The 13,054-nt window shown below is 37.6% G+C and overlaps 1 protein-coding gene and 1 non-coding gene across 2 annotated transcripts; one reads left to right on the forward strand and one right to left on the reverse strand.

Moving 5' to 3' along the window:
* Positions 1 to 1,375: 1,375 nt before the first annotated feature.
* LOC124352563 lies at positions 1,376 to 2,170 on the reverse strand. The gene is made up of 3 exons (XM_046802103.1): positions 1,833 to 2,170; positions 1,671 to 1,769; positions 1,376 to 1,602 (listed from the first exon to the last, which is right to left on the reverse strand). The coding sequence occupies exons 1-3, from the start codon at positions 2,058 to 2,060 to the stop codon at positions 1,417 to 1,419; spliced, it is 513 nt and encodes a 170-aa protein (XP_046658059.1). The 5' UTR covers positions 2,061 to 2,170; the 3' UTR covers positions 1,376 to 1,416.
* Positions 2,171 to 12,879: 10,709 nt separating this feature from the next.
* Trnal-caa lies at positions 12,880 to 12,998 on the forward strand. Its single transcript has 2 exons — positions 12,880 to 12,917; positions 12,954 to 12,998. It is a non-coding gene; the product is annotated as a tRNA-Leu (tRNA).
* The last annotated feature ends 56 nt before the right edge of the window (positions 12,999 to 13,054 follow it).

Consider the following 13,054-nt stretch of genomic DNA (forward strand, 5'->3'; position numbering starts at 1 on the left):
AAGCTTGCATTGTAGAGTGCACACTGACGATATGGCTTCTTTAGCTGATGATTGTTGAATCTACTGAACATTTGCAGCGTAGGGTGCACACGCATCATGTTCATTTTCTTGTGGAGCTACTGTTCCAGGTTCAGGTGTAATCTATCATAGATTCCCCTCTGCTGATGTTTATGGACTTCTTCCCCATCCAGCGCAAGTCATTTCCCACATTCCTAAAACCAAAGGGCAATGTCGATTGGCTAAAGAAGACATTCTCTTAAGGGCTATCATTAGCTTATCATGCCAAGCTTACAGTGAGGTTTTTTTTTGTCCCTTTTCCCACTGGACAAAAACAGCTAAAGCCATTAAAAATTAGGTTGTCTACAGCTAACTTCTAGTTGAAAAGTTCCAACGTATTTTTAATTAAGATTTCCCTAGCTTTTTCTTTCGAACTAAAAATGGACTTTTAGACAGTTGAATTTAAGCTCATTTGTAGCATATTGAAAATGGTTTATTTTACCGGAAATATATTTATGCCTAATACACCTATATTTTAATAAAATTAACTTAAATAAATAAATCAAAATATTTTCTCTCGTCTTTGTATTTTCATCAAACATCTGAACAGATGTTTGATGTTTAACAAGGCATGTTTAAAAACACAGCAGCACATACTCTCTTAAAATGTAATAGATAACATTTTAAAAGAGTAACACCAAAACAAATCGTGAAAAATAAAAAATAAATAGTAAAGAAGATTTCGAGACTGGTGAGAGGCGATATCTTCTATTCATTGTCTTCCTGAGATTGTGGATTTTTCTTCTTTTTTAGGTGGAAGTGACAGGCCAATAACCTTGCTCCAATTGCCTTATCGATTTGGGTGGTTGATAGAACAGCCATAGTCGTAACGCTCCCTTTTTCATCCTTGATTGAAAATGCCTCGTCCCATGCTGCTTGCATGAAATCTAATAAATAAAATTGTTATTTATAATACATCGTAAATCTCTATAAACTTGTTTGTTTTCTTACTGTGAATAGCCTCTTGGATTTTGTCCGGAATTTTCGGTTTTGGAATAGCGTCAGGAATTCCTGGACTTTTTCTGCCTGACAGTGACATATTTGCCAGTTGCTCAGGTAGAAGTCAAATTGCTAAATATGACTAAAAAAGCACATAAGGTCTTGGACAGGATTCGTCGCGCTTGACTTACGAATGCTGTAAGACTTGGGCGGGAAAAAGATCACACCATCATAGATGTTGCCAAGTGTAAACTAATAAATCAACATTTAAAACTGTGGTGAAAATGTTTGTTTCTTTCAGTATTTCAAATCATCTGTCAATTCATAATAAGTAAAGTCAAGTAGAAAAAATATGGAAGAAAGATATATTTCATAGAAAAAATCTTCGATACATGTATTTCTGTAGTCCTCGAAACATTTTCATTGACCACATATTTGAAACAAACACACAGTACACAGACTAATGATGAGTGAGTGATTTGCAAGTAAAAACCTCATCATCTTGAGTATCAGAAATAGCAGAATCGTCAGAATTAATGTCATGTTGATCTTGAACTGCTGATGTTCGATGTTGCTGGCATTGACTGCTGAATAATAATTTTCAATCTATTTCGAAAAGTAAAAACCATATTTATTATACTTTAAAATAAACTTTTGTGCAAAATGTATAATACCTCGCTTTTGTCTTCACTGAAAACCTCCCCATGGTTTAATTGAACCACTTGAGACGCTGGATTACCATCTCTATTTTGGTAAAATAGGTTTTTGACGGACTGCAGCATATGATTATCAGTGATTATTATTGGAAATCCGTTTTCTCATTTAATGATAATTACCTCAGAGTTTGAACTTGTTGAAGGTTGTAAAGACCGAATCACCGACGATGACGCTAGCAAATGTGTTGGTGGGCTGGCAAGGGCGTCAGAATTTGACTGCAACAACTCATTTGCTGCAATCACTCTTAACTCTTTTACTTTTTCCTCCATTAACAATTCATTTTTTATTCGTCTTTTAACGGTTTTCTTATGTAAAAGACCGGTGTCACAGGCATTTCTTTTAGACATATTCACGCTTTAAAAAACTCAAATATTGGATGATGACACATGAAAGTGAAAAAAATTTGCAGACGAGATTTATGTGCTGTTTGACATTTCAAACAATGGTGCCAGGCTTATTCTTAGGGCGTATATATATAAAAAGGTTGTTAGTAAGTCCCTTCAAATATTTAAAATTCTTTCTTTCTTTCTTTTTTTTTTTAATTATATAAAAAAATATCCGTCTACGATGATTATAAAGACGACCCAGGAGTCCCTGGGTCTCACTCTCTCAAACTCTCAAAGCAATGGAGGCCGTTAGAAGGAAAAAAGCCCACGATAACAAAACCCAACCCTCTAAACCCAAATTTAAATATTAATCATGACTAACATCGCGACATATAATATCAACAGAATATCGTCACCTGACAAACTTCAAATAATACTTAATTTCTTTTTACATCAGAAACTTGATATTATATGTTTGCAAGAAGTAGTATTTCACTCTAACACCGTATTTACTAAACATTACCAGATGCACACAAATCTCTGTCCTAGACAACATGGGACAGCCATCCTAGTACGACACGGGCTGAGCGCCAAAAACATTTTGTTGGAACCGGAGGGGAGGCTGATAGCCATGGAAGTAAAGGGTTTTGCTTTCGTGTGTATTTACGCCCCATCTGGTGACCAAAATAAAAGTTATAGAGATTCTTTCCTCCGGCAAACTATTCCGGCTTATGTTGCCCAGTATAAGGCACCAGCAATTATATTGGGAGATTTTAATGCCGTTGACGAGATCGATGACCGTAAAAGTAGCAAGACAACACCACCTAAAATTAGACTAGCATTACTAGAACCCCTCCGAGATTTAGTAAAAGCCCTTTCATTAACAGATGTCTGGAGAGAAATTCGGAAAAATGAACCTTGTTGGACGTACAATTGTGCGGCTAGCCAGGCTAGATTGGACCGAATTTATTGCCACCATCACGTAAAATTTTCTGATATCCATTTGCACGACTTACCACTCGGGAATCACAGACCAATCGTAGGGTATATAAACAGCACCACCCCTCCTAGTGAAGTGAGGAACAAGTCAAGGAATTTATGGAAACTTAACTCATCAATTCTTGAGGAAGAAGAATATATAAACTTGGTGCATGTCTTTATTGAAGAAATGTCTCAACACCCATCCCGTATTGAAAACGTAGATCATTGGTGGGAGATTATTTTCAAACCTAGCCTCAGGCGATTATCAATTAACTATTTTAAAAAGAGAATCTGTGATCAGAGAGTCAAAAGGAAATTACTCCAACATCAACTAAAAGAAACCGTGAACAATGTAAATTTCAATCATGCGCGTTACATGGAGTTTAAACGTGAGTTTCTAGCCTGGGAGCGAGAAGCATTGAGGGGATTTGCTATACGTTCACGCGTTCAAAGTATAGCCGACGAAGAGCCATCTACCTTTCATATGAACAAGTCAACGAGCAATTTCCAGAAGTCTCTGATCACTCAGCTCAAAACTAATGATAACTCTAAAATTACCCAACCTGAGCAGATTAACCAAGAAATAATTGAACACTTTAGTAGAATTTTTCAGAACCAGCCCTCCCCCAATACCCAATTAGCTTGAAAATTTCTAGAAGGGATTAGAGGTGCACTTACCCGTACAAAACCCACTAAAAACGATTCGGGTGTATCAGTGGTAGCTCAGTCGTTAAACGCTCAATCGTTGAATCGAGGAGTACTAGGTTCGATCCCGGAGAGTGACAACTTTCTTGTAGATCCGTTCACAGTAGATGAAATTAACAACGCTCCAAAAGCAAATAAAAATAACAAGTCCCCGGGTACAGATGGCATTCCTTTTGAGTTTTATATAAAATTTTGGGATGTTATTGGTGTTCATTTTCTGGAAATGATGAATTGCGTTCTCGACAAAAGAAAACTCCAGCCGTCGCAGGGAAGGGCAGCTATAAGATTAGTCCCAAAAATCCCAACACCGAGTAAAATCACCGATTACCGACCAATCTCTTTGTTAAATACCGATTACAAGTTAATCGCGTCAGTATTGGCTTTTCGTCTGAGAAAATCTCTTCAAAACTCTCTAGACTCACATCAAAAAGGTGGTGTACCCGGCCGCTATATCTTTGACAGCTTGTGTTTAATCCGAGATGTCATTAATAATACAGGTCGTAAATCAAAAGAGGTATCTTCTCTCAAACCGGCCGACATTATCGCGTACGATTTAGAGAAAGCATATGACCTTGTCAATCAAGACGTTCTGTGGGAAGTAATGACAGCCATGGGCTATCCCCCCCTCTTTGTTGATTGGTTGAAAACGCTGTACAGTATAACTGAACTATGCCCATTGAACGGTAATGACATAGTCGGTACTGTGGACAATGCACAATCCGTGCGACAGGGGTGCCCTCTGTCAGTCCATCTGTTTGCCCTCTATATTGAACCGCTTTTAGTTTGCTTGTCTAGGGGTATTGACGGAATTGAACACTACGGAAAACGCATCAAAGTTCGTGCATATGTAGATGATCTAGTAGTTTTTGTCTCATCAATGAAAGTTGTACGTCGTGCATCCGAGATTATTCTAGAATTTTGTGCCTGGACAAATGCACGTATTAACAAGGGGAAGACAAAATTACTTGGTCTAGGCACTTGGACCTTAAATCATCGGCCACAGGCCGTAGTAGCGCAGACGGTAGCGGCTTCGTCTGGGATTCCTGAGGTTTTGAGTTCGATCCCACGTAGAAGCAAATTCAATCAAACTCATCCTAAACGTACTTGGCGACATGATTGGATAACTCAAGTAGACAATTTGAAAATTCTTGGAATTACTTTTTCTTCTGAAATAAAAACAACAGTAAGAGACAATTGGCAAAGACAGTTCAACATGATACAAAATATTCTTATCACAAACACACACCGTCATTTCACTTTTTATGGTCGCGTCCTATTCATCAAACAACATGTCTTATCACAACTTGTTCATATAGCTCATGTACTCCCTTGCAACAAAATCCAAGCCCTTCTCCTCCAACAAAAATGCAACAAATTTCTTTGGGCACAACGAAGAGAGCACCCACCCCTAAATGTTTTGATCCGCCCTCGACTCCAAGGTGGACTTGGAGTCACCTTACTTTTTCAATTCTTCCAATCCCTTTTCACCCGTCAAATCTTTAAATCTTTAATCCATCCTGAGGCTATTGAGAGAGCTGCAGCCGTTTATTGGTTGGGTCCACACCTCAAGAATCTCCTTCAACAAATCATCCAGCCCAGATTTAATGCAACCCATTCATCACATCCATACTTCACCACCGCACTTTCAACCATCACCGATCTACTTAAAGCTGGCATCTTCACATCGTCAACCTTATCCAATCACCGCGCCACTTACAATCACCTGATCGCTAACCTTGGGCAACCAGGGAGAACCGAAGTTGCGAAACCAGACCTAGACTGGGCTTCCATCTGGCGTTGGGTGGCAAAAATGAAAGGAAAAAACGCTGAACTGGTCTGGGATTTCAACCATAATCAGCTCCTTACCAAAATGCGCCTCACAAGCCTCAGACTTTCTAGAAATGACCAATGTCCTCTATGCAATGGCGGCCAAGAAACTGACGACCATCTTATGTTACTATGTTCTGAAAAAGTTCACATCAGTTTATGGCTCCGAATTCAACTAACGAAACTTGGATGTCAAAAACCACTAAAATCAACAATCAATCAACATGTCCTCTACAACTTAAGACAAGGCTTTGTCTGAAACTTTTTCATGTAACAGACAAAGACATGTCTTAAGTTTTCCTTATTTTTATTACATTGCCTCCTTATATTTGTTATACATTTATTTTATCCCTTTTCAATTCACAGCATAAACGCCCAAACGTTTATATTCCCTTTCATAATTTTCTAAAAAAATTTCTGTTTTAATGGTATGGGTGACATAAAAAATTTCAGACACAGCCTTATCTTAAGTCGCAGAGCATATGTTGAGGGTTGCACATTTTGAGAATTTTTTTTTCTTTTTATCTTAGCATTTCTTTAAAAAACTTAAACCTTAGCGTAAAGCAATTTTCAAGTTTACTTCAAGATTTGAAAAAAACATTTTTTGAAAATTCTTCCCATTTTCATTGTTGGAGCTTGGATACGTTGCTTAAAAAGTCGGTAAATTTTTATTTTTCACACTTGGCTTTTTTCTTCACTTCACCATTCACACATGGCCTCCGGCGGTAAATTTGCAGGGTAGAGGTTGTGTTATATTGACTCCGGTGGTAAATTTTTAGAATTTTTCACGCATTGCTTCCGGCTGTTTTTTTTTTCAATATGTATATTCTTTAATTTTACTGTTTAGTTTTGTGTAAAAATTTTTTTTTCGCGAAATTTTGACTTGTCTGAGTCATGGCTAACAAAAGCATCCGTAAAAAAAAATTTATCCTTATAAAAAGTAAGACTATAATTTCAATCGAACCATGAATCTATTTATTTCCAAGCCAGTGCTATAACCATTATGCTATTTCAGATTATGATTTAGCCATTTAAAATATATATATTAGTTTTGCGTCAACGCCGTGTTTTTTGCGTGAAAAATTTTCTATCACGATATATCGTCGGGACCGCACCTTGGCTGCACCTATCCATCCCCTGACACGCCGTTTTTCACGATAAACGATATAAGCGGGAGTGGGCTTGAACCACCATACTTGACATATTAAAGCCAGAGCCATAGCCACTACACCGTCAGCTGCTAAGATTGTGTAACCTTTGCTAGATTCAATTGGCCTCCGGCGGTAAATTTGTAGGGTAGAGATGTTCACGCATTGCCTGACATAGGATATTTACGCTTGGCCTCCGGCGGTAAATTTGTAGGGTAGAGAAATCCCGCACGGCCTCCGGCGGTAAATTCGCAGGGTAGAGCGGCATAGCCTCCGGCGGTATCCTTGTAAGATAGATGTGATGACGTATTGCCTCCGGTGGTAAGCTCGACCAATCACAGCGTGCGCTCACACCTACAGACAAACAAACAGACAGATACACAAACAAACTCCTCCCCATTTTAGCCCTTTGCGCTTTATAGACAAGGGACTATTATATATAGCGCTACTTAGCGAAAGGTAAACGCGAAGATTACATATGTGCGATATATTTTATATCCAGTCAGATTTATTTTAGATATATTTTATTTATGAGAAAATTTATGAATGCTGAAAGTTGTTTTAGATATATATATTCGTTTTAGATCTAGCGCTATATATTAAGCGCGCATGGCGCTAAAAAATAAATTGAAATTATCTTTCGCGCGATGATCTAAATTACGCGCAATTAATTCCATCATATTATAAAAGAGCGATATAAGCGCTAAAATAAATATTTAGCGCTACATATCATACAAACATAACGCGCATCGCAATCAAGTCAATTGCTCTAATAATTTATTTGTACTTAACTTGTGAACGAAGCGCTAAATTCGTAAATTTACGAAACGCACAAGCGCTGAAATAAATAGTTTGCGCTAATAAACGCGCATCGTATCAAATATTATTAAATGGGCGCGACAATGAAAACGATTGCGGTGACTTGTCGGACGAGTACCGAACGCTTGTCCGTTATTTTAGTGCTTATCACGGATCCGGCCATCCATTATTTTAGCGCTAAGTGCCGCCCGTCTGCTCAGTGAACAAAAAAAACAAAGTCAAATATTTCGCGCTAGATCTATATTGCTATCTAAGCGAGCATGGGGCTAATAACGATAAATTTTTCCTTAACTTTTGAGGGATGCGATAAATTAATCGCAATCAAGTTTAATATAGTATAATTTATGAAACGAAGATAAACCGCTATAAAAAATATTGAGATCAAAAAATTACGAAGTCAAATAGGCTAATTCGTGCTAGATCTAGTGCTATGTAAGCGCGAATTGTGCTAATGTTTTTTTGATTAACTTGCGCACGTTGCGCTAAATTTATTCTAATTTATTTCATCCTATTATTTATGAAACGCGCAAGCACTGAAATAAATATTTAACGCTGCTTACCGCGCATCATAATCAAGTAGGCTAAATTGAACTGTCGCACTTCTGGCAAATTTTCGGCTGAAATAAATTGCGCCAAATTTTGAGCATCACACGTTACTTTATCGCTAAGCGTCGCCTGTCCACTGTTTCAGAAGCTCGCTCCATGAAAATAATTACGTTAAATATTCGCGCTAGATTTCTCGCTAATAAGCGTGCATGACGCTTATGATTTAATTAAGATTAACTTACGCACAATTTGCTATTTATTGTTATTTATTATTCTTTGCCATGAATTTTATCATAATAATAAAGAAAAAATTCAATTCTATTAAAAAAATTAATTCATATAGCTACTTAACGCGCATCGAATTAAAGTAAATACAACGGAAGCACATCCCGCAAAGTTTGGGCTGAAATTTATTGCGGTAATATTTCGCCGTTTAATTCCGGGATTGCAGTACTGCCCCTTTGCGACTACATGAACCACATGTGTGTCGTTGCAAGCAAGCGGTAGTCTCACTAGTCTGGCCAGCACGGAATTTAAGGGTAAAATATTATTTTTAGCACTTGCTCGTTTCTTAAATTTTATGATGATATTTATCGTGCGCTATTTAGCTTATCGAAAGCAAGTTATCCAGATCATTAGTGCAATGCGCGCTTATGAGCTAGATCTAGCAAGATATTTTTGAATTAATTATTTGCGCGGAGTGAGCCGCCTAAAACAGTATAGACAGGTGGTTCTTCGCTCAGAAACGGACATTAGCGCTAAAAAAGTCAAATAATTCGTGCTAGATCTAACGCTATGTCGCCTGTCCGCTATTTCAGGCTGCTGGCAAAGCGGAAATAACAGCATACACTTTTAAACGCGTAGTAGGCTTCTAATAATTTACTTGCGCTTCACTATAGCACGCGATGCCGGATGCGCTAGGCCTATACTTTATCGAAAATTCATTTCGTCAGATTTATTACGAAACGCGAAAGCGATTAAATAAATATGTTATTGCGCTACCTAACGCGCATCGCACTAAAATTTATTTAACAGGCGAGACAAGGAAAACGATTGTGGCGACAGCGGTCAGACGAGTAGCACACGCACCCGTCCGTTATTTAAGCGTAATCGTCGCCCATCCTGTTCTTGGCGGCTCACTGCACGAAAAATAACGAAGTCAATTATTTCGAGCAAGAATAAGGGCTATCTTTCTAAGCGCTCATGGCGCTAATGATTTATTTGTGCTTAACTTTTGCGGGATGCGCTAGACGTAGCGCTATCAAGTTCATTATATAATTTACGAAACCCGGATATCCAGGTAAAAAAATATTTAGCGCGAAATATAGATTAGTCAAATATTTTGCGCTAGATCTATAGACTGGATCTAGCGCGATGTAAGCTCGCATTGCGCTTGTCATTTACTTGTGATAAACTTGTGCACGATAAGCAAAATTTAGCGCGGTTATTTTCATTATTTTATTAGCGGAACGCGCAAGCGCTAAATTAAATATTCTGCGCTACTTAAGGCTAACGCACATCGCATTTAAGTAAATTCAACAAGCGCGCTTCTCGCAAATTTTGGTTTTAAATTATAATTTGTTTTATTTATTGAGTAGCGAGGTCTCTCGGCCGTAAAGAAAAGCCGTCAACGACGAGTAGCCGATCAACCGGGACAGATCGACCGTCGTGAAACCCATAATCGGACTAATCTGTGTACGTGTCGTCGCCAGCAAGTGAATTTTATGGTTAAAATATTAGCGGGATAAATTTCATATGAAAATTGATGAGAGAGCTCGTTTAGTGTGATGCGCGTTAAGTAGCGCACAAAATTTTTTTAATCGCGCGTAAGTTATGTAGAAGAAAAAAATTAGCGCAATGCGCGCTTAGTAGCGCTATAGATCTAGCGCGATATTATTAAATTAATTATTTGTTTAGAGCGAGCCGCCCAAAACAGTAGACAGGCGGTACTTAGCGCTAAAATGGCGAACCGGCCCGCAATAATCGCTAAAAATAGACATGCGCGTGACTGTACATTTCTATACAGGCCAATAGATCAAATTACAGGCGCATTTTTAGCCTATGTGTATGCGTCTGCAAGATGCGCAAAATTTAGCGCCATTAATTTCAAACCAAAATTTACGAGAAGTGCGCCCGTTCATTTTACTTAAATGCGATGTGCGTTAAGTGGCGCTAAGCGTTTCGTAAATTATATGTGAAATGTATTGCACAGAATTTAGCGCATCGCGCGTGCGTTAATCTCAATTAAATCATTTTCGACAAGCGCGCTTACATAGCGCTAGATCTAGCACGAAATATTTGACTTATCGATTTTTCGCTGAAAATATTTATTTTAGCTGGTTCTCCTCGTTTCGTAAATGCTATCAATGAACTTAATTGCGCTTCGTTTAGCGCAATTCACAAAAGTTAAACAAAATGTAATCATTATCGCCATGCACGCTTAGATTAGTGCTAGATCTAGCACAAAATATTCAACGAAACTGTTTATTGCTGTGCGAGCCGCTTAAAACAGATGACGGATTTCGCTTAGCGCTAAAATAACGGACGGACCCGCAATAAGCACTAAAATAATGAACGATCGTGCGCTACTCGTCTGCCCCGTGACCGCAATCGTATTCGTTGTCGCGTCCGTTTAATTAAATCGTGCGTGAATATCCTATGTCAGGCAATGCGTGAACATCTCTACCCTACAAATTTACCGCCGGAGGCTAGTTGAATCTAGCAAAGGTTACACAATTTTAGCAGCTGACGGTGTAGTGGCTATGGCTCTGGATTTAAGATATCAAGTATGGTGGTTCAAGCCCACTCCCGCTTACATCGTTTATCGTGAAAAACGGCGTGTCAGGGGATGGATAGGTGCAGCCTAGGTGCGGTCCCGACGATATATCGTGATGGAAAAATTTTCACGCAAAAAACACGGCGTTGACGCAAAACTAACATATATTTGTTAAATGGTTAAATTTTAATCTGAAATAGCATAATGGTTATAGCACTGGCTTGATAATAAAGATATTCATGGTTCAATTTCAGTTATAGTCTTACTTTTTATAAGGATAATTTTTTTTTTACGGATGCTTTTGTTAGCCATGACTCAGACAAGTCAAAATTTCGCGAAAAAAAAATTTTTACACAAAACTAAACAATAAAATTAAAGAATATACATATTGAAAAAAAACAGCCGGAAGCAATGCTTGAAAAATTCTACACTACTAATTTACCGCCGGAGGAAAAGCGTTAATATCCTCTATCCTGAAAATTTACCGCCGGATTCAATATAACACAACCTCTACCCTGCAAATTTACCACCGGAGGCCATGTGTGAATATCTACACATTAAAAATTTACCGACTTTTTAAGCAACGTATCCAAGCTCCAACAATGAAAATGGGAAGAATCTTCAAAAAATGTTTTTTTCAAATCTTGAAGTAAACTTGATAATTGCTTTACGCTAAGGTTTAAGTTTTTTAAAGAAATGCTAAGATAAAAAGAAAAAAAATTCTCAAAATGTGCAACCCTCAACATATGCTCTGCGACTTAAGATAAGGCTGTGTCTGAAATTTTTTATGTAACCCATACCATTGAAACAGAAATTTTTTTAGAAAATTATTAAAGGGAATATAAACGTTTGGACGTTTATGCTGTGAATTGAAAACGGATAAAATAAATGTATAACAAATATAAGGAGGCAATGTAATAAAATAAGGAAAACTTAAGACATGTCTTTGTCTGAAATTTTTTATGTCACCCATACCATTAAAACAGAAATTTTTTTAGAAAATTATGAAAGGGAATATAAACGTTTGGACGTTTATGCTGTGAATTGAAAAGGGATAAAATAAATGTATAACAAATATAAGGAGGCAATGTAATAAAAATAAGGAAAACTTAAGACATGTCTTTGTCTGAAATTTTTTATGTCACCCATACCATTAAAACATATTTTTTTTTTATAAAATTATGAAAGGGAATATAAACGTTTGGAAGTTAATGCTGTGAATTGAAAAGAGATAAAATAAATGTATAACAAATATAAGGAGGCAATGTAATAAAAATAAGGAAAACTTAAGACATGTCTTTGTCTGTTACATGAAAAAGCTTCAGACAAAGCCTTGTCTTAAGTCGGAGAGGACATGTTGCAATCAATGGGGACGTTGGAAATGGCCCCAATAAAGAGAAAATACTGGCACTCATCCAATCCTACATCATCACCGTCTGGACCGCCCGCAGCCAAAACCTCACCCCAGCCATAAATGAAATACAGTCTCTCTGGTCAAGCCTCCTTCATTCAAAAAATTCTCCCCAGATGTCACCTTCTAATCCATAAATATTCCCTCTCAAAATTCTCAAAAGATTTCTTCTTATCTTTATACAAAATTGTTCTCTCATTACAGTTAATATTTCTTGGATCCCCCCCAGATGTCGTATTGTTAAATTTCACATTTTTCACCAAAATCATTTGTCCTCTTTCATTTCCGTCTCGAAATGTTTCTCCTTGGCCACAGCAAGTCACTTATGTCACAAATCTCGTAAATGTCCCAAGTATCTGTAAAGCAATTTAAATTTTAATCGTGACAATAAATCATTTAAATATTAAAAAAAAAAAACCGGAAGGCTGGTGGTTGGATCCCACCCAGGGGCGCATGGTGATTGAGATCTCTTGCTCTATTTTAAACTCTTCTTCTCATGAGTTTATACCCGACTAAAGCTTGCATTGTAGAGTGCACACTCACGATATGGCTTCTTTAGCTGATGACTGTTGAATCTACTGAACATTTGCATGCCACATAACTAAGGGACAAGGTATATATGATGTGGTCAGGATGGCCGAGCGGTCTAAGGCGCCAGACTCAAGGACATATTCATTACTTCAATAAGAGAAGTTGCAGTATTCTGGTCTTCAATGAAGGCGTGGGTTCAAATCCCACTCCTGACAAACTTTTGGTTTTCTGAATTCACAGGATCATCGCATTGCAACATAATTTGAGAGGT

The sequence above is a fragment of the Daphnia pulicaria genome, chromosome 8 (assembly GCF_021234035.1).
Source record: "Daphnia pulicaria isolate SC F1-1A chromosome 8, SC_F0-13Bv2, whole genome shotgun sequence".
Taxonomy (NCBI): Eukaryota; Metazoa; Arthropoda; class Branchiopoda; order Diplostraca; family Daphniidae; genus Daphnia; species Daphnia pulicaria.

Bases quoted from the DNA above. Each gene is read 5' to 3' on its own strand.
- LOC124352563 (XM_046802103.1), bottom strand. From the start codon at position 2,060: ATGTCTAAAAGAAATGCCTGTGACACCGGTCTTTTACATAAGAAAACC. The intron at 1,770-1,832 runs GTAATTATCATT...CATATGCTGCAG, and splicing joins CAACAAGTTCAAACTCTGAG to TCCGTCAAAAACCTATTTTA. The intron at 1,603-1,670 runs GTATTATACATT...TTTTCGAAATAG, and splicing joins TCAGTGAAGACAAAAGCGAG to ATTGAAAATTATTATTCAGC.